The sequence below is a fragment of the Rhinoderma darwinii genome, chromosome 4 (assembly GCF_050947455.1).
Source record: "Rhinoderma darwinii isolate aRhiDar2 chromosome 4, aRhiDar2.hap1, whole genome shotgun sequence".
Classification (NCBI taxonomy): Eukaryota; Metazoa; Chordata; class Amphibia; order Anura; family Rhinodermatidae; genus Rhinoderma; species Rhinoderma darwinii.
In genome coordinates this window covers 166309808-166332577 of record NC_134690.1, presented here as the reverse complement: position 1 = coordinate 166332577, position 22770 = coordinate 166309808, and the positions used below count along the sequence as shown (strand labels likewise).

Here is a 22770-nt window from a genome sequence, read left to right as displayed (position 1 = left end):
TGAAATTTGAGGTTTGAAGAATCACCCCTATGACACTCCCAGACATGACGGGACACTGAGGTATCCTCTTGTCGCCTGACATCCCCAATATGCTCCCTAATCCTCCTTCTGAATTCCCTTTTCGTTTTCCCTACATATTGCATTTTACAATCACAGGTAATTAAGTAAACCAGCCCCTTGGTTTTGCAATTGATGTAGGACCTGTTCTCAAAACTTTTCCCCGTAATGGTACTCCTAAACTTACTGCTGCATAGTATTGACGCACAGGCTTTACAGGACCCACATCTATAACTTCCTTTTAAGCCACGATTCAACCAGGTGCCAACAGGGTCCCGGATATTTAAATGGCTATGAACTAGCCGATCCTTAACGTTGCATCCACGTCTATAGGTAATCAAGGGAGATTTTCCTACCAGACCCCCAATGTCTGGGTTGGCTTGCAAAATACCCCAATAGCGTTGTAGGATAGACCGAACCTCCACACTAGAGGAGTCAAAGGTTGATGACCCTAACTATTTCCTCCTCCACTTCCTTCGGTTGACTGGCAGTTATACCACACAAAATTGTTGCTACTTAACATCCCCCATATGTCTACTTTTAGATTGGCATAGTTTTTTGAACATCTTTTTATTTTTCTAGGACGTTACAAGGCTTAGAACTTTAGCAGCAATTTCTCACATTTTCAAGAAAATGTCAAAAGGCTATTTTTACTGGGACCAGTTCAGTTGTGAAGTGGCTTTGTGGGCCTTATATATTAGAAACCCCCAATAAGTCACCCCATCTTAAAAACTTCACCACTCAAAGTATTCAAAACAGCATTCAGAAAGTTTCTTAACCCTTTGGACGTTTCACAGGAAGTAAATCAAAGTAGAGAAATCCCCCAAAAGTGACCCCATTTGGGAAACTACTCACCTTAAGGAAATTATTTAGGGGTACTGTGAGCATTTTGACCCCACAGGTTTATTGCAGAAATTATTGGAATTAGGCCGTAAAAATCTACATTTTTTTTTTTTCAAAGCAACTGTAGGTTTAGCTAATTTTTCTTCATTTCCACAAGGACTAAAGGAAAAAAAAAGCACTAAAGTTTTGTAAAGCAATTTCTCCTGAGTAAAACAATACCCCACATGTGTGTCCAAACAGCCGTTTATGACCACGGCATGGCTCAGAAGGGAAACGGCGCTATTTGGCTTTTGGTGCTCAAATTTAGCAGGAATGGTTTGCGGAGGCCATGTCACATTTGCAAAGCCCCTGAGGGGACAAAACCATGAAAACGCCCGAAAAATGACTCCATTTATGCAACTACACCCCTTGAGAAATTCATCTAGTGGTGTAGAGCATTTGGACCCCACAGGTGTTTCATAGAATTTATTAGAATTGGGCAGTGAAAAAAAAACTAATCCCTTTTCTTCAATAAGACGTAGCTTTAGCTCAAAATTTTTCATTTTCTCAACCAATAAAGGAAAAAAAGAACCTCCGCATTTGTAAAGCAATTTCTCCCGAGTACTGCAATACCCCATATGTGGTAATAAACTGCTTTTTGGGCAGAGAGTAGGGCTCAGAAGGGAAGGAGCGCCATTTGGCTTTTGGAGTGCAGATTTTACTGTATTTTTTTCCGGGCGCTATGTAGCATTTGCAAAGCCCCTGTGGGACCAAAGCAGTGGAGACCCCCCAGAAGTGACCCCATTTTGGAAACTACACCCCTCAAGGTATTCAGCTAGGGGTGTAGTGGGCATGTTAACCCCACAGGTGTTTTGGAGAAATTAGTGTGTGCTCGATGTTGCAGAGTGAAAATGGGATTTTTTCCCATTGATATGCCAGTATGTGGTGCCCAGCTTGTGCCACCATAACAAGACAGCTCTCTAATTATTATGCTCTGTTTCCCGGTTTTAGAAACACCCTACATGTGGCCCTAATCTTTTGCTTGGCCATTTGACAGGGCTCACGAGTGAAAGAGTACCATGTAAAATTGAGGCCTAAAATTACAAAGTATTGGATCACAATTGCAGAGGCTCTGATGTGAAATAATCATTAAAAAAAACCCTGAGAAGTGACCCCATTTTGGAAACTGCACCCCTCAAGGCATTTATTAAGCATTGTAGTGAGTATCTTCACCCCACAGGTCTTTTCCATAAATGATTGCGCTGCGGATGGTGCAAAGTTAAAAATGTAATTATTTTTCCTAGATATGCTATTTCAGTGGCAAATATGTCGTGCCCAGCTTGTGCCATTGGGGGGAGACACCCCATAAATTGTTAAAAGGGTTTTCCCTGGTTTGGCGATGCCATATATGTGGAAGTAAACTACTGTTTGGGCGCACTGTATGGTTCAGAGCGGAGGGAGCACCGTTTGGCTTTTGAAGCGTAGATTTGCTTGGTGGTAGATTTGTTTGAGTATTGCTGTTTCCGTTTATAATGGGGGGGGGGGGTACATCAGGGGCATAGTCAGGTGGTATAATAATTGGGTTAAAAAAAACAACCAGTAAAATAATCCATAGATGTGTGTTACGCTGTGACCCAATCCTTTCTGCACAGGCCGGTGTCGCACTGATAAATGTCCTTCCTTATCCCCCTTCTGGTCCACACTTCCCAGAAAAATTCCCCAAACTGCAAAGGTGCGAAGTGTTGTCCTGGTATAATACGGGCGCCCTCGCTTCCAGCAGATATGTTTGGGTTCTCCCATTCCTGGTTCCCTCATTTTAGGGCCTTGATAATTCGCCTCTTGAAACAGAAGAAATGTTCCCCTGGGCCGGCACTACTGCATATTTTTTTATTTCCTGACTTATGGAAGCCTTAAAGAGGCTCTGTCACCAGATTTTTCAACCCCTATCTGCTATTGCAGCAGATCGGCGCTGCAATGTAGATTACAGTAACGTTTTTATTTTTAAAAAACGAGCATTTTTGGCCAAGTTATGACCATTTTCGTATTTATGCAAATGAGGTTTGCAAAAGTACAACTGGGCGTGTTGAAAAGTAAAAGTACAACTGGGCGTGTATTATGTGTGTACATCGGGGCGTGTTTACTACTTTTACTAGCTGGGCTTTCTGATGAGAAGTATAATCCACTTCTCTTCAGAACGCCCAGCTTCTGGCAGTGCAGATCTGTGACGTCACTCACAGGTCCTGCATCGTGTCGGCACCAGAGGCTACAGATGATTCTGCAGCAGCATCGGCGTTTGCAGGTAAGTCCATGTAGCTACTTACCTGCAAATGCTGATTACGTTACTGTAATCTACATTGCAGCGCCGATCTGCTGCAATAGCAGATAGGGGTTGCAAAATCTGGTGACAGAGCCTCTTTAACTAATCTTATTTTTTGATAGATGTAGTGGTATGAGGGCTTTTTGCGAGAAGAGCTGTAGTTATTATTGGTACCATTTTGGTGTAAATGTCACTTTTTAAAAACTGCAATTCTGGCATAGTTTTTAGTTTTTTTTTGGTTTTTTTTAACAGCGTTCACCATGCGTTATAAACTACATGTTCACTTTATTCTACGAGTCAGTCAGATTCCGGCGATATCCAATTTATAGGACTTTTTTATGTTTTACAACTTTTTGCACAATAAAATTACTTTTGTAAAAAGAATGTATTTTTTTCTGTCGCCAAGTTGTGAGAACCATAAAGTTGTTTTAAATTTAGTTGACGGAGCTGTATTAGGGCTTGTTTTTTTGCAAGACGAGCTATAGTTTTTATAGGTACCATTTTTAGATATGTGCGACTTTTTGATCACTTTTTATTCCATGGTTTGTTGGGCAGTGACCAAAAAATAGATTCTAGTATAGTTTTTTTAACCTCTTCCTGCGCTGCTCCACAATAGTACGTCCTACAGAGGGGTTACAGAGCCAGAACTATTTTTTCACCACCGGAGCTACGTGAGGGCTTATTTGTTGTGGGACAATCTGTACTTTTCATTGGTTACCATTTTGGGGTACATGTGATTTTTTTTGGGATCACTTTTTATAAAAAAAATTTGCAAGCCGGGTGACCAAAAACAAGCAATTCTGACAATGTTTTTTAGTTTATTTTTTGTGGAGTTCACCGTGCGCTATAAATGACAATTTTACTTTATTCTGCGGGTCGGTACGATTACGGCGATACCATATGTATATAGTTTTTTTTATGTTTTGCAGCGTTTGCACAATAAAATCACTTTTTTGTAAGGGCTTGAGTTTTGCGGGACGGGTTGTAGTTTTTATTGGTATTATTTTCGGGTACATGCGACTTTTTGATCACTTTTTATTCTCCATTTTGGGAGGGGTGGTGACCAAAAAATAGCGATTCTGGAGTCGTTTTTTATTGGTTTTTCTTGGGGTGTTCATCGTGCGGGAAAAATATCATTCTAGTTTTATAGTTGGGGTCATTACGAACGCAGTGATACCAGATGTGTACTTTTTTTAATGTGTTCATTTTTTTCCTATAATGAAAGACTTATTATAGGAAAAAAATGCAGTGTTTGTTTATATAACTTCTAATTTTTCAATTAACCCCTCAATGACCGGGCATGTTTGGACCTTAATGACCAAGCCAGATTTGTCAAATCTGGTATGTCTGACTTTATCAGAGAATAACTCTGAAAGTTTTGAATATCCAAGTAATTCTGACATTGTTTTTTTCGTCACATGTTGTACTTTATTTTAGTGGTAAAAGTAGACTGATACAATTTGCGGAAATTAATTAAAAAATGGAAGAAATTTTGTAAAAATTACCATTTTCCCCTATTTTTAACTGCAATATGTCACATATGTACACACATACTGTACAATTTTTTTAATTAAATATATATTTCTATCTCTTTACTCTATTTTGGCAGCACTTTTGAAAAAATAAAATAAATTTTCAGCAATTTAGAGGACTTACAAATTGAAAAATAATTTTATAAATTTTGATGTACATTTTGTTTTCCTGCACCAAGCCAGGTTTTCAGAGGCTCATAGGTCTCAGAGTGATGGAAACCCCCACAAATGACCCCATTTAGAAAACTAGACCCCTTAAGGTATTTACCTAGGGGTATAGTAAGTATTTTGACCCCACAGTTTTTTGCTAAATTTAATACATAGCAGGTGAAAAAAAAGTCACTTTTTTTTCATAAAAGTATCAGTTTGAAGACCAATTTCTTTGTAAAGCGAACATGAAAATGAAGAAACACATCCCAAAATCTATCACCCTGTTTCTCCTGTTTTCAAAAATACCCACATTGTGGCCCTAATGCGCTGCCTGGACACACGGCAGGGCCCAAAAGGAAGGGAACACCCGGAGGCTTTCAGGACTCATATTTTGCTTGAAAATGTTTTAGGCCCCACTGTACATTTGGAGAGGCTTTGAGCTGCCAGAACGATAGAAACTCCCCATAAACGACCCCATTTAGAAAACTAGACCCCTTAAGGTATTTATCTAGGGGTATAGTTAGCTTTTTGACCACACAGGTTTTTCGCTAAATATATTGGAATTAGGCTGTAAAAATTAAAATGTACTTTTTTTCTGAAACAACATAGAAATTTTTATTATTTACAAGTAATAACGAAGAAAATGCACCCCAACATTTGTAAAGCAATGTCTCCCGATTACGACAATACCCCATATGTGGTAATAAACTGCTATTTGGACCCACAGCAGGGCTCAGAAGGGAAGGAGCGCCACTGGAGGGACCAAAACAGTGGAAACCCACCAAAAGTGACCCCATTTTGGAAAAACCTTCAAGGAATTTTTCTAGGGGTATAGTGAGCATATACACCCCACGGGTCTTTTGCAGAGTTTATTAGAATTGGGGCGCGAAAATTAATATCAAAATTTTTTCCACTAAAATGTTGCATTTTCTCATTTTCACAGGGGATAAAGGAGGAAAAAAACAACCATTTTTTATAAAGCTATTTCTCCCGAGTACGGAAATACCCCACATGTGGTCAAAAGTTTTTTTCATTAGAAATGAATTAACCCTTTCAGGACTGATCCATTTTTTGCTTTCATATTTTAGATTTTCACTCCCCGCTTTCCAAGAGCCATAACTTTTTTATTTTTCCATCAATAGAGTGGTGTGAGGGCTTATTTCTTGCGGGAGGAGCTGCAGGTTTTATTGGTACCATTTTTTGGTACATAAAAAGTGATTCAAAAGTTGTATTACATTTTTTTTTTTTTTTTAGAGCGAAGGTGACAAAAAAAACAAACAGCGATTTTGGCGGTTTCAATTATGATTTTTTTTTTAAGGTGTTCACTGTGCAAATTAAATAATGGTATATTGTAATAGTTCGGACTTTTACGGATGTAGCGATAATAACTATAATTCTTCTACACATTTTATTAATCCATCCCCTTAGGGGACTTGATCCAGCGATCATTGGATCACTGGTACAATATACTGCAATACTAATGTATTGCAGTATATTGTTATTCTTACAGGCTTCTGTAACAGAGCGATCGCTGTACCTGTCCGTTAGTACCGAGTGGGCCTGCTGTAATACACAGCCGACACCCGCAGCGTATGGAGCGGGCTCAGCACGTGAGCCGACTCCATACATCAACAGCCGCATCATGACGGGCAATTAAGTCATAGTGCGCAAAGGGGTTAATACGCAGCGGATGGTTCAAAGTGAAAATTGCAATTTTCCACTGATACGCCATTTTAGTGCATAATATGTTGTGCCACAGAAGACAAATACCTCATAAAACGTTAAGCGGGTTCTCTCGGGTATGGCGACGCCATATGTGTGGGCGCAAACTGCTGCTTGGGCACGCTGCAGACCTCAGAAGGGAGGGAGCGCCATTTTGCTTTTGGAGCGCAGATTTTGCTTGGTAGGTTTCTGTTTTGGGTTTCGCTGGTATTTCAGTTTATTATGTGGGGGGCATGTATAATCTGTGCGGAGAACATCAGAGCATAATAATGGGGTAAATAAATAATATTTCATAGATATGTGGCCGGTGTCGCACTGATTAATGGCGCCCGATCTTATCCACTTTTGGACACACTGCACATTTTGCATCGCCATATTCTGAAAGCCAGAACTTTTTTATTTTTTCACCACCGGAGCTGTGGGAGGGCTTATTTGTTGCGGGACAATCTTTAGTTTTCATTGGTACCATTTTGGGGTACATGCGTTTTTTTTGTTTTTTTTTATCACTTTTTATTCAATTTTTTTGCAATCCTGAGCAAAAAACAGGAATTCTGACACCGGTTTTTAGGTTTTCTTTTTGCGGTGCTCACCGTACGCTATAAATGACATTTTTACTTTATTCTGCGGGTCGGTACGATTACGGCGATACCATATGTATATAGGTTTGGTCCTTTTTTTTAGCGTATGCACAATAAAATGACTTATTTATAAAAAAAAAAAATTCTGTGTCACCATATTCAGAGCCGTAATTTTTTTAGTCAGAAAAGCTGTGTAAGGGCTTGTTTTTTGCGGGACGGATAGAAGTTTTTATTGGTACTATTTTCGGGTACGTGCGACTTTTTGATCACTTTTCATTCTTTATTTAGGGAGCGGTGGTGACCAAAAAAATTGTGATTCTGTCGTAGTTTTTTATTGATTTTTTTTGGGGGGTTTTCATCGTACGGGAAAAATAACATTATAGTTTTATAGTTGGGGTCGTTACGAACGCGGTGATACCAAATATGTGTACTTTTTGAACACGTTAATTTTTTTTTCTATAATAAAAGTCTTATTATAGGGAAAAAAAACATTTAGTGTTTATAGAACTTATAACTTTTATTTTTACACTTTTTATGAAACCTTTTTTTATTACTTTTTTTTACTTTTTTTACTTGTCCCACTAGGGGACACTTAGTCTTGCAGCTTTGATCGCTGCTAGAGTACATTACACTACACACGTAGTGTAATGTACTCTGTCATTGTGACGTGACTATCACACTGACAGGAAGCAGAGGAGGAACGGCCGGAGGCTGTTCCTCCGAGGCTTCCGTACATGGCAACCCGGAGGTCATTATCTGACCTCCGATTGCTGTGACAAGCATCGGTAGCCCCCACGATCACTTCGTGGGGGCTGCCGATGTGCTTCAAACCATTTAAATGCGGCGACGGCAATCCGTCGCCGCACTTAAGGGGTTAACTGCCGAAAGCAGCGGCGATGGTCCGCTGTCCGGCGAGACTGATGTCTCAGCTGCCTAGGACAGCTGTCAGCGCGTGTCTGTCACTCTGTTTACACAGAGTGACAGTTTGAAATGCGGACGAAAAAGAACGTCATGGTGCGGGAACTAGCACCCGACCATGACGTTCATTTTCGTCCTTGGTCGTGAAAGGGTTAAACTCATGGATGGTATTGTGTCTTAGGGTATGTGCACACGTAGTGACCAAAAACGTCTGAAAATCCAGAGCTGTTTTCAAGGGAAAACAGACCTTGCTTTTCAGACGTTTTTTGACCAACTCACATTTTTCGCGCCGTTTTCGCGGCGTTTTTTACGTCCGTTTTTGGAGCTGTTTTCATTGGAGTCTATGAGAAAACAGCTCCAAAAACGTCCAAAGAAGTGTCCTGCACTTCTTTTGACGAGGCTGTATTTTTACGCGTCGTCGTTTGATAGCTGTCAAACGACGACTCGTAAATAACAGGTCGTCTGCACAGTACGTCGGCAAACCCATTCAAATGAATGGGCAGATGTTTGCCGACGTATTGTAGCCCTATTTTCAGACGTAAAACGAGGCATAATACGCCTCGTTTACGTCTGAAAATAGGTCGTGTGAACCCAGCCTTAGGGCTCTTTGGATCATTGTAATCAATCTCACACCTGTGATAATTATAAGCAAATGTCTCACAGGGACGGGTAACTGGTTAGGTGCAGCTAACATTGGTGTAAGGCACCCCCAAAATGTCACAGAATAGCAGACTCGCTGATAGCATAGCATAAATTGAGAAAAAAGAGTCCTAAAGCTATATGTAAAGTACAAAAAATAAATTTTATTACATATAATTGACATATCGAACAATTAATAAAAAACATGGCGAGGTTTCTAAAAAAGAAGTTGCATGTGGGTCACTCAAAAGTAATATATAACCATGGGGACATGAGCATAATAGGATATAGATAGCACAGAAGCATACAAGTATGCAGTATGATAGTAACTAGTAAATAATTGCAAAAGCAGCTGCTATCTATTAGCTTTGAATCTCACATTGCTGTGACTGTATCATTCCAAAAAAGAGGGGGATCCAATACAGGAAACCCCTGTGATAATTAGTTTGCCAGGTGTGCCCAATCAAAGGAAAACTACTTAACCCCTTAAAGGAACAGTGTCATCACAAATAATTTTTTTATATGTTAAAGATGTTAGTGCTTTAATAAAAACGTTTATATTCATTTGTGTGTTTGTGTTTTACTGTTTCTTATTTTTACACTTTTTCTTCCCTATGGGGGCTGCCATTTTTTGTTCCATTTCTGTGTGTGTCGATTAACGACACACACAGACATGGAATACGGCAGCCACAGTCCCATAGGGACTGCGAACGGCTCCCGTCCCATTGACTGCCGTGTACGGCGTCTGTGTGGGAACTGCGCATGCGCCGCTCCCACACAGTCCTATTCGAAATTGGCGCCGTCCGGCGCCATTTTCCTGTGGACCGGAAGTCGCGGCCGGACAGTAATATTACTACTTCCGGTCGCGGCTTCCGGACTTGTGCACATGGAACAGCGGCAGCAAACGGAGCGGACGGGCCGGAGGGAGCCGCGGCGGCAGGAGCAGGTAAGAGATTTCAATGTATGTTAGTGTTTGTGTGTGTTTACTACTGTATGTAAACCTACTACACTGTGGGTTACCTCAAAAAATGGCGACACACAGTGTAGGAGGTTAAACCTTTCAAACCCCTCGTTTATCCCGGCACTAGCCAGGATAAAGGAGGGGGGGGATGCTGAGAGCTCACTAGAGCGAGGGCTTTTTACCCAATTTTGCAATGCTGCAATTTTGGGAATAGCTCCATCTAGTGACCAGCAATGGGAAATATTATAAATTAGAATTAATTTATAATATTTCCTGACTCGTGAAAAAAATAAAAAAAATTTGAACAATGTTTAATCACCTACACACTAAATGTTTAATTAAAAAAAAAAAAACATGTTTTTCTGGCAACACATTCCCTTTAAAGGGAATGTGTTGCCAGCAAAACATGATTTTTTTTTTTTTAATTAAACATTTAGTGTGTAGGTGTTTAAACATTGTTAAAAAATTTTTTATTTTTTTCACGAGTCAGGAAATATTATAAATTAGATTCTAATTTATAATATTTCCCATTGCTGGTCACTAGATGGAGCTATTCTCAAAATCACAGCATTGCAAAATTGGGTAAAAAGCCCTCGCTCTAGTGAGCTCTCAGCATCCCCCCCCTCCTTTATCCTGGCTAGTGCCGGGATAAACGAGGGGATTGAACGGTCTAACCTCCTACACTGTGTGTCGCCATTTTTTGAGCTAACACACAGTGTAGTAGGTTTACATACAGTAGTAAACACACACGAACATACATAGAAATCTCTTACCTGCTCCTGCCGCCGCGGCTCCCTCCGGCCCGTCCGCTCCGTCTGCTGCCGCTGGTCCAAGTGCACAAGTCCGGAAGCCGCGGCCGGAAGTAGTAATCTTACTGTCCGGCCGCGACTTCCGGTCCACAGGAAAATGGCGCCGGACGGCGCGCATTTCAAATTGGACTGTGTGGGAGCGGCGCATGCGCAGTTCCCACACAAATGGCGTACACAGAAGTGGATGGGACGGGACCCGTTCACAGTCCCTATGGGACTGTGGCTGCCGTATTCCATGTCTGTATGTGTCGTTAATCGACACATAAAGAAATGGAAAAAAAAATGGCAGCCCCCATAGGGAAGAAAAAGTGAAAAAATAGAAAAAAGTAACACACAAACACACAAATAAATAAAAACGTTTTTAATAAAACACTAACATTAACCCCTTCCCGACATTTGCCGTACATGTACGTCATGGAAAGTACTGACTTCCCGCATCTTGCCGTACATGTACGCCAAATGTTTGGGACCGGCTCAGAAGCTGAGCCGGTACCATCATCACCGGATCTCAGCTGTATCTTACAGCTGACATCCGGCTGTAACGGCGGGGACCGAAATTAGCTTCGATCCCCGCCATTAACCCCTTAAGTGCAGCGCTCAAACGCGATCGCTGCACTTAAGGTGTTTGCAGCTCATCGGAACCCCAGTAATGAAATTGCCGGGGTTCCGGTGGCTGCAATGGCAACCGGAGGCCTAATACTGGCCTCCCGGTCTGCCTAGCACCGAAGCCGGTCAAGATCCGCCCGGCGGCGGAGCCTGATCGGCTTCCGTAGCTGCCGGCAAGATGGCGCCGGGTCAGGAGCTGATCCGGCGTCATCAGCGGTGGAAGTCAGCTGTACTGTACAGCTGACATCCACCTGTAACGGCAGGAACCGGAGCTAGCTCCGATCCCTGCCATTAACCCCTTCGATGCAGCAATCGAAAGCGATTGCTGCATCGTAGCGGTTACTAGCAGATCGCCAGCCCTGACAGGCAATCGGGACTGGCGACTGCTGTTATGGCAACAGGAGACACAATGGTCTCCTGCTCTGCCATTACGGAAGCCGACTTAGGCCCCGCCGGGAGGCGAAGCCTAATCGGCTTGCTGTCAGTGAATGACTGACAGATCTAATACATTGCACTACATAGGTAGTGCAATGTATTAGAAAAAAAAAAATCTGACCGTTGGAACTTCAAGTCCCCTAGTGGGACTTGAGAAAAAGTGTAAAAAAAAGTATAAAAAAGTGTAAAAAAAAGTGCACAAAATAAAAGTTTGAAAACAGTAAAAGTTTCAAGTAATCAAATAAAACACAATCCCCCTTTTACTCTTATCAAGTCCTTTATTATTGAAAAATAATAATAAACCATATGTATTTGGTATCGCCACGACCGTAACGACCGGAGGTATCAAAATATTATATTATTTATTGCACGCGGTGAACAGCGTAAAAAAAAACGTTACCAGGGTTTCTGTTTTTTGGTCACTTTGCCCTACAAATATTAGAATAAAAAGTGATCAAAAAGTCGCACGTATCCAAAAATGGTACCTATAAAAACTATAGCTCGTCCCGCAAAAAACAAGCCCTCATATACCTCCGTCGACAAAAAAATTAAAAAGTTATGGTTCTCACAACTTGGCGACAGAAAAAATACATTCTTTTTACAAAAGTAATTTTATTGTGCAAAAAGTTGTAAAACATGAAAAAGTTCTATAAATTAGGTATCGCCGGAATCGTACTGACCCACAGAATAAAGTTAACATGTAGTTTATAACGCATGGTGAACGCTGTATAAAAAAACCGAAAAAAGCTGTGCCAGAATTGCATTTTTTTGTTTACCTGGCATCCCAAAAAATAGGATAAAAGGTGATCAAAAAGTCACATGTACCCCAAAATGGTACCAATAATAACTACAGCTCGTCCCGCAACAAACCAGCCCTCATACCGCTACGTCTATGAAAAATAAAATTAGTTATGGCTCCAATAAGTCAGGAAATAAAAAAATATGCAGTTGTGCCCGAGGAGAACATTTCTTCTGTTTCAAGAGGCGATTTATCAAGGACCTAAAATTAGGGAACCAGGAAGGGAGGGCCCAATCATATCCGATGGAAGCGACGGTGCCCGTATTATACCAGGACAACACTTCCCAGCAAAATTCCCCAAACTACAAAGGCGCGGAGTGTGGACCAAAAGGGGGATAAGAAATGACACCATTTATCAGTGCGACACCGGCCTGTGCAGAAAGGATTGCTTCACAGCGTAACACACATCTATGGATTATTTTTATTTTTTTATACCACCTGACTATGCCCCTTATATACTCCGCCCCGCTTACATGTACCCCCACATTATAAAACACCAGCAATACTCAAACAAATATAGTACCAAGCAAAATCCGCTCTCCAAAAGCCAAATGGTGCTCCCTCGGCCCTGAACCCTACAGCGTGCCCAAACAGCAGTTTCCTTCAACATATATGGCACCGTCATACCCGTGAGAACCCTTTTAACAATTTTTGTGGTGTGTGTCTCCAGCGTCATAAGCTGGGCATGACATATTTGCCACTGAATGGCATATCTAGGGAAAAATATAAATTTTTAATTTGCACCATCCGCAGCGCATTCATTTATGGAAAAGACCTGTGGGGTGAAAATGCTCACTACACCCCTTAATAAATGCCTTGAGGGGTGCAGTTCCATAATGGGGTCACTTATCAGGGGTTTCTTTTTATTATTTCACATCTGAGCCTCTGCAGTTGTGAACCAATACTTTGTAAATCGCCAAATTAGGCCTCCACTCCGCATGGTACTCTTCACTTCTGAGCCCTGTCATATGTCCAGACAAAAGATTAGGGCCACATGTAGGGTGTTTCTAAAACCGGGAAACACCGCATAATAATTAGAGAGCTGTCTTGTTATGGTGGCACAAGCCGGGCACCACATATTGGCATATCTATGGAAAAAAATCCCATTTTCACTCTGCAACATTGAGCGCACACTAATTTCTACAAAACACCTGCAGGGTTAAAATGCTTACTACACCCCTTGGTAAATGCATTGAGGGGTGTAGTTTACAAAATGGGGTCACTTCTGGGGGGTTTCCACTGTTTTGGGCCCACAGGTGCCCAGAAACCAATCCAGCAACATCTGCACTCCAAATGGCGGTCCTTCCCTTCTGAGCCCTGCCGTTTGCCCAAACAGCAGTTTATGACCACATATGGGGTATTGCCGTACTCGGGAGAAATAGCTTTACAAATGTTGGGTTCTTTTTTTCCTTTATTTGTTGAGAAAATGAAAAAATTTGCGCTAAAGCTACGTCTTATTGAAGAAAAAGGACTGTTTTTATTTTCACTGCCTAATTCTAATAAATTCTATGAAACATCTGTGGGGTCAAAATGCTCACTACACCCCTAGATGCATTCTTCAAGAGGTGTAGTTTCCTAAATGGAGTCCCTTTTTGGGCGTTTTCATTGTTTTGTCCCCTCAGGGGCTTTGCAAATGTGACCTGGCCTCCGCAAATCATTCCTGCTAAATGTGATCTCAAAAAGTCAAATAGTGCTCTTTCCCTTCTAAGCCCTGCCGTGTGTCCAAACAGCCGTTTATTACCACATGTGGGGTATTGTTTTACTCGGGAGAAATTGCTTTACAAATTTTGTGGTGCTTTTTCTCCTTTAGTCCTTCTGGAAATGAGAAAAAATTAGCTAAACCTACATTTTCTTTGAAAAAATGTAGATTATTATTTTCAGGGCCTACTTCCAATAATTTCTGCAAAAAAACTGTGGTGTCAAATCGCTCACTATACCCCTAGATAATTTCCTCAATGGGTGTTGTTTCCAAAATGGGGTCACTTGTGGGGGGTTTCCACTGTTTTGTCCCCTCAGGGGCTTTGTAAATGTAACATGGCCTCCGCAAACCATTCCTGCTAAATTTGAGTTCCAAAAGCCAAATGGCGCTCTTTCCCTTCTCAGCCTCGCCGTGTGTCCAAACAGCCGTTTATTACCACATGTGGGGTACTGTTTTACTCGGGAGAAATTTCTTTACAAATTTTATGGTGATTTTTCTCCTTTAGTCCTTGTGGAAATGAAAAAAAATTAGCTAAACCTACATTTTATTTGAAAAAATGTAGATTTTCATTTTCACAGCCTACTTGCAAAAATTTCTGCAAAAAACCTGTGGGGTCAAAATGCTCACTATACCCCTAGATAATTTCCTCAAGGGGTATAGTTTCCAAAATGGGGTCACTTGTTTGGGGTTTTCACTGTTTTGTCCCCTCAGGGGCTTTGTAAATGTGACATGGCCTCCGCAAACCATTCCTGCTAAATGTGAACTCCAAAAGCCAAATGGCGCTCTTTCCCTTCTCAGCCACGCCGTGTCTCCAAACAACCGTTTATTACCACATGTGAGGTATTGTTTTACTCGGGAGAAATTGCTTTACAAATTTTGCGGTGCTTTTTCTCCTTTAGTCCTTGTGGAAATGAGAAAAAAAATCGCTAAACCTACATTTTCTTTGAAGAAATGTTGATTTTAATTTTCACGGCCTACTTCCAATAATTTCTGTAAAAAACCTGTGCGGTGAAAATGCTCACTACACCCCTAGATAATTTCCTTGAGGTGTCTAGTTTCCCAGATGGGGTCACTTTTGGGGGATTTTGACTGTTTTGGCACCGCAAGAGCCCTTCAAACCTGACATGGTGCCTAAAATATATTCTAACAAAAATAAGGCCCCAAAATCCACTAGGTGCTCCTTTGCTTCTGAGGCCGGTGTTTCAGTCCAGTAGCACGCTACGGCCACATGTGGGATATTTCCTAAAACTGCAAAAACTGGGCAACAAATATTGAGTTGCATTTCTCTGGTAAAACCTTCTGTGTTATAAAAAAAATTGTATTAAAAATGTATTTCTGCAGAAAAATATGAAATTTGTAAATTTCACCTCTACTTTGCTTTAATTCCTGTGAAATGTTTAAAGGGTTAAGACATTTTCTAAATGCTGTTTTGAATACTTTGAGGGGTGAAGTTTTTAAAATGGGGTGACTTTTTTGGGGTTTCTAATATATAAGGCCCTCAAAACCACTTCACAACTGAACTGGCCCCTGTAAAAATAGCCTTTTGAAATTTTCTTGAAAATGTGAGAAATTGCTGCTAAAGTTCTAAGCCTTGTGAGGTCATAGAAAAATAAAAGGATGTTCAAAAAACGATGCCAATCTAAAGTAGACATATGGGGGATGTTAATTAGCAACAATTTTGTGTATTATAACTGCCTGTCTTACAAGCAGATACATTTAAATTGAGAAAAATGCTAATTTTTGCAATTTTTCGCTAAATTTTGGTGTTTTTCACAATTAAATACTGAACATATCGAGCAAATTTTGCCAGTAACATAAAGTCCAATGTGTCACGAGAAAACAATCTCAGAATCGCTTGGATAGGTGAAAGCATTCCGGAGTTATTACCACATAAAGTGACACATGTCAGATTTGAAAAATGAGGCTCTGTCAGGAAGGTCAAAAGTGGCTAAAGAGGGAAGGGGTTAATGTCAGAGCGCTATACAGTGCAATCTGCCCTTAAAGAGGACCATGTATATTTATATTGCAGCTGGAACGTAAATATATGTAATGTGGACGTCTAGGGGTTAAAGTCGAATTTCTAGGCGCACATGTTGTTCGGTCACTGAACTCAGGCTTTAATGTTCATGGTTTCTTACTTGGAACAGACAAGCATCACCCTTTTTGCAAATAGGTGTTTGAAAATGAGTGATGCGTTTGGTTGCTATATTTTGGCAACACGGACACTTTTTGTTAGAACAGTTTTTATGCATGACGGCCAATTGGGTTTAGAAGTGAAGTGTTTAGAAGGGAAGTGTATAGTTTTAAGAGTACTGTACTGATAATAGTTATCTACACTTGAAAACAACATACAGGACATGGAAATAAAGAAATGCAATTTAGTCAACTCAGCCTCCCATTAAATCAGACCCACTCAACACCTAACATTTCTGACAGATACTATCGACTTTAACAGGATCCAAGGCTCCAGGATTTTTGATAGCAAGAATTGCTGCAGACTATGTTGGTTAATGCATTAAAGGGGTTGTCCAGTGACATAAAATGTATTGCTTTTCCTCAGGATAGACCATCAATATCTGACCTGTGGGGATCTGACTCTCGGCACCCCCACTGATCAGCTGTTTGAAGGAGCCGCCGCGCTCCTTCGCTTCACTGCGTACACAGCTCTGCAACGCCCAACGCTGTTACATTCATAGCAGCCGTGCACAGTATTACACCTTCGTCAATTCACTTAATGGATGCACTTATATATATATATATATACAGAATGGAATGGAGGAAAATAATAGTAGACGGAGCATCCGGTCATACTGGAAACAATACTTAAGTATATATATTGTGGTATACATATTGTGTTGATGGACTTAAAACAAAACATAATAGAACCTAACATTGCACATGTGAGTTCTTCACACAACAGTAGATCATTGCATTACGATTGTCTGAATGATTGATGTACATGGGATACAAGACCTCCAAACCATCCCAGTAATAGTTATGTGCAGCAATGGGACCGCTTATATAGCCCGTTGCTGGTCCCTCCAAGATCAGAGGAAAGACCCACTCTGAGTGATCTTGGGGAAGAGAGAGCCAATGTGGATGTGTTCCATATAACCCACAACTTCTGGAATTTTTGGGTGCAGCCTCTGTGGGCATATACCATTTTATTTTAGGGAATCATCGTATTGATCAGTCTCTTCCATTCACCAAAGGTTGGAGACGTATCTCCCATTCACCTGAGTGCACTGGCCTTTAGAACAAAAAAAAAAAAAAAAAAAAAATCAAGATTCCCTAAGAAAAATCCTATAATGATGTGGCCACGAGGACTCATCCAAGAGGCCAAGGCGGCACACTTCAGGGGTGAGTGGCACTGGAATCCCCAGAATAGATGTCAACTGCGATATGATCTCCTTCCAAAATGAATTAATATGAGCATTCCAATGCCATATGGCAGAAGTCAGCTTGCGGTTTAGAACATCTATGACATCTGGTGTGTGGGATTCTTCCCATTTTATGAAGACATGTTGGAGATAAGTAGCATAGATGCAGAAAATACAGTTGGGTTATGTGGTTGTTAACTGCAGGAAAGAGTGGGGATGCCAGTGCTTCCTCCCAATGATAGACCGGGAACAAGTGATTTCCGCCTCGTAATGGATGTTAACTGAGTGGATTTCAATTTTTTTCTAAAAGACATGTGTACAAGGCTGATATAATACCTCTGGGTCCCTGAGATATAAAATTTCCAATTAAAAGATAATCAGACATGGGGCATGACACATTCGGAAATTTGATACAAATAGCGTGTCTCATTTCCAGATACTTATAATATAATGTACGTGGTACGTGATATAACTCTTGTATTTGTGTAAAGGATCAGATAGTCCCATCGCTGTACAAATCCCCCAGAGCGTTGACACCATGAGGGGTCCAAAACATATCCTCTTCAACAAGTGAGAGATGTGGAATCATGGGCTTTCTCCAGAGAGGTATCGTAGGATGAAGGTCACGGTAATTAGATATATCTCTTTAGCAGCTCTCCAAACCTGAATGGCCAACCTGTGAATCAACAGCTGACAGCGCGGAAATAGATTTGGTCTCTCCAAGACCCACCACAACGTGTCCATCTCCAAATAACGTGCTAAGTAGTGTTCAACACAAACTGGAGTGATAGTTTGAGTCCATACATAAAGAAAGCGGAGCTGACCAGCTAAAAAATATAGATAGAAGTCCGGCAGGGCCATGCCCCCGTGTTTTCAGTCTTTGCAGAATACTCACGATTAATTTATGTCTGGAGTTTCCCCATATAAAGTAAGTTAATAAGGACTGTAATTTGGAAAAAATGGATTTGGAAATGGGACCCGAGGCATGTTCAATGAGATATAACCCTTGCGGGAGAAATATCATTATAACTAGATTGATACGTCCAGGATTCTGTATAATCTAGTAAAAGGTAAATGTTTTTTGCATGAGATTTATTAGCATGTTTAGTAATATAAATGCCTAAGTATTTAAAATCCTCTACCACCGGTAGATTACAGTATTCAGAAGGCCAGTCTAAATCCCATAGCGACATCAGAGCCAATTTGCTCCAGTTTATACAGAGGCTCGAGAATGGAGCAAATTCATCTAGAAGATAAATAGCCCTATGTAAGGAAATATCTGGGTCTGCCATAAATAAAATAAGATCGTCCACATATAGGCCGACACGATCCGCTTTCTCTCCCCAAAAGAAATACCACGGAATATAGTATCCTGTCTCAGTCGGAGTGCCAGAGGTTCAATGACCAATGCGATAAGCAATGGCGATAGGGGACATCCCTGACAGGTTCCTCTTCCCAAATCAAAGCAGAACATTGACCATTGATTAACAGGTTGGCTCTAGGTGTTTTTTTTATTTTTATAAAGAAGATATCCACTTCATGAATTGAGGACCAAAACCAAATTTCTTTAGTACTGTAAACAAGTATGGCCATTCCACTTTGTAATATTGGCTCTACCTAACTGAGAGATGCTTTGTACCCTGCGTATGTTATCGGTGGTACTCTTACCTGGCATAAAGCCGGATTGGTGGATAATCCTAAGAATGACAGAGTTGAGACGGTTAGCGAATATTTTGGTCAGTATTTTGTAATCTACGTTAAGTAATTAAATGGGCCTGTATGAGCCACACTCCAGGTTTTTTTTTTATCAGGCTTTAATAGTAGCCTCATACAAAGAGTCTGGAAACAATGCTGAGTCATGAGCTTCTTTAAACATATTGAGAAGAGATGGCCCAAGTTTTTCAGAATATCTAGAATAAACCTCCAATGGGAAGCCATCAGGGGCCAGAGATTTACCCTAACCCATGTCTGAGATAGCTCTTTCGATCTCTATTAATGTGATGTCTGAGTTTAAGAGCTGACCATCTAACTCCGATATTTGGGGAAAGGAGATCTCCTTTAAAGGGGTTGTGCCACAAAACACATGTATCCCCTATCCACAGGATAGGAGATACATGTATGATTGCTGGGGTTCCGACCGCTGGGGCCCCCCTGAGAAACTCCATAGAAATTAATGGAGCACCGGTCGCTCATTCATTCACCCGAACATAACCACGCCTGTTTTTTGGAATCACTGGGATCTAATATTAATTCTTGTTCTTTTTGTATATATTCTTGGGCCAACCTCTCCTCGTGCCTCCCTTTTGATGAAGGAGATAGATGACCTAAGGCATTATCGGAGATATGCTTTAAGTGTCTCCCATACTATAAGGGGATTGGCTGTATTAGTATCCAAGACTATAAAGATTTGTAGTTGGTTAGGTATTCTGTCCTGCTCACCTATTAGATTAAACCAAAAGGGGTGTATTCTCCATCCTGACCTACGGTCAACTCCAGGGATCTGTAATTTTAAGTATAACAGGGAATGATCTGACAGCCCCCTAACAACATATAGGACATCTGAGACCGCTAGAGACAGATAGTGTCCCAAAAGCACAGTCAATGCAAGACAAAGCTCACTTCCCTGTTGTATAGCAGGAATATGGTCTCTCAGAAGCATGTCGAAATCTCCATAAGTCAACCCACCCTACCTCAGCTAGAAATCTTTTCAAAGCGGTTTGTTCTGGGACTGGGCGGAAGCTTTTTGGGACTGGGCGGAAGCTTTAATACTGTGCCACTACGAATGTGACAGCGTTGTGCAGTGCTGAGCTGTGTACGAAATGAAGGGGAAGGAGCGCCGCGGCCCATTCAAACAGCTGATTGGTGGGCGTGCCAAAAGTCAGCCATCCACCGATCAGACATCGATATCCTATCCTGAGGATAGGCCATCTGTTATGACACCAGATAACCCATTTAACACAACGGTGAACAAAACCTGATTTAGTAAAAGACAGTCTCTGGTGACCACATTATTCTAACCATGACTACACTTCAGAAACCGCAGGGAAAGATGCTCACCATTAAGAAAAAAACACAGGATAGCATTCCAGATCTCATCTTCCTGAACCCCTGTAAGGAAGAGTATGGTGTTGTAGAAAAGTTACGTGTTTTTTTCCTAATTAAAACAAGATAGTGTAACATCATCGTTTTTTTAATCAGTTTTTATTTTTAAGATTTTGTTATTCTATTTTCTGTGCATGATTATGGGGGCAGCCATGTTGCCTGAGCTGCTGTTAACAGCATTTAGAGATATGCTTTACAGAAGCCACATAAACCATAGGAAAGTAAGAGATGTGCTGCCGACAACCATCATTTTTAATTCTTTAAAGCAGATGATTGAGCGTTTGCTCGTTCATTGGCTGATCGTTGCCCTGATTACACAGGGCAATTATCGGGAACGAGCATTCATATGAACACTTGTTTGCCCAATAATGGGCCCATGTAATAGGGCATTGAGAAGTGATCTCTACAGAACCGGAAGTGTCAGTCTATCGTCAATGATGGATCCTGTGTTATCTATATGGAGGTGTTACCTTTCATTGTAATCCTGCCTGTGATGATAATGAGAGGACCGCTGAGAATTGATCTCTACAGAACAGGAAGGGTCAGTCTATTATGAGGCTCAGTGGCCAGAGTGAAAACCACAAGATTTTAGGATTGTTTTTTAATATAGATAATTACAGAAAATGTAAAAAAAATAAAAATAATTCTGATGACACATTCCCTTTAAGTATTTTCAAATATGGATTTTCAGCTTTGAGGCTTTACATTTCTGCACAGGAAATCACAAAAGGCGCACAATATCGACTAAACACTTTTTAGGATTAGAAATCTGTGTTTTGGTTCATGTTCACATCCTTATTTTTGTATGTCTTTGTTTTTCCTCTGCTGGGATCCAATTACATTTTTAGCAAATAAAAAACATATAGTAGGGAACAAAGATGGCAACATAAATATAAGACCTTAGTAGAAACTGTTTTTGTGTCGCCATATTCTGAGAGCCATAAAAAAAAAAAAATCCAATCGACAGATGTGCGAGGTCTTTTTTTTTGCCTTTACATAGGACTTTTTAGAGGAGGCAAAATTAACCAAAAACAGCAATCCTGCATTTTATTTTGTACGTTTTCTTTACGGCGTTCACCGTAAGGCTTAAATAACGAGATAATTTTATCGTTTGGACCGTTACGGAAGCGTAGATACCAAAGATGTATAATTTTTCTTCATTACATTTACATTAAAAAGCATTTTTAATTGGGAACAAAGGTTGTGAATAAACCCCTAGAAAATGACTTATTATTATAGTGTTTGTGTCTTTGCGGTCTCTTTGGAATCTGTAGCAAGCAGGAAGCCTCGCTTCTAATCAATAGGAGCTTTGAAGCAGAGTTTTTCCTGCTTGCTGGGGATTCCATGTAGTCAGAACATGTGGCTTGTTCCCCCGCTGGAGCTTTATAGATAGATGCAGGGTGCAGAACTGGCACGAATACCATAAAAAAATTCCTAATGCATTTACTAAACTAACAGCAAACTGGTACGTTAGACTAGATGCAACAAGTTAGAATTGGCGGTACACTTTAGGAGCGTAGGGGCTCGAAGTAGAACTACACGGCAAGATGCATTCTCACATTCCGGTTGTGCAACTCAAGAAAATATAAAGTTACGATATCACACAAGGAAAGTCTTCCCGCAATCCAAAGAAATAAGAATCTATTCCCCCTACAGTTCAGGAAGAACTCTATATAATGTCTCATAGTTTGGAGGTAGGAGCCACTAAAGTAGAAAGTTTACATCTGGTGAAGAAACAACCTGGAAGTTAGATGGGCTATCTGTTCTAAACAAACCTTGGAAGGCCCCATTAAAAACGAACGCATGGACAATCCATTTTTTTCCAGTATACACTAAAATAGCAACACATTTATTTAATCCTGTTAATCCTACAATGTGGAAAGCTTTTGCAGTGCTCTAAATTCAGTTTATGGAAAACGGTTCCCGATTTTAGCACAAAAAAAAAAGTATGTATATATGGATGTAGGAATGCACTCTAACACTCAATGGCATGTCTAATGGACCAACCATAGTGGGTATTACCTTACTCTTTTTAACTTTGTGACAAAAAACAAGACATATTAGGTATACCTTTGCTTTCTGGTTCAGAATTCTGACCAAATCACTTAAAGAGGCTCTGTCACCAGATTGTGCAACCCCTATCTGCTATTGCAGCAGATCGGCGCTGCAATGTAGATTACAGTAACGTTTTTATTTTTAAAAAACGAGCATTTTTGGTCAAGTTATGGCCATTTTTGTATTTAT

At 40.6% G+C, this 22770-nt stretch overlaps 1 protein-coding gene across 3 annotated transcripts in view; it reads right to left on the bottom strand.

The window, feature by feature from the left end:
* EIF4E2 (eukaryotic translation initiation factor 4E family member 2) overlaps positions 1-22770 on the bottom strand; it is a 46419-nt gene that overhangs the window by 13360 nt on the left and 10289 nt on the right. The window contains exon 7 of one of the 3 annotated variants that reach the window (XM_075861823.1): positions 20476-20532. The exons of the other annotated variants lie outside the window; for them this stretch is intronic. Coding sequence (XP_075717938.1) covers positions 20517-20532 — 16 coding nt within the window. The 3' untranslated portion in view covers positions 20476-20516. Of the gene's footprint in view, positions 1-20475; positions 20533-22770 lie in introns of those variants that run through there. 3 annotated transcript variants of the gene reach the window in all.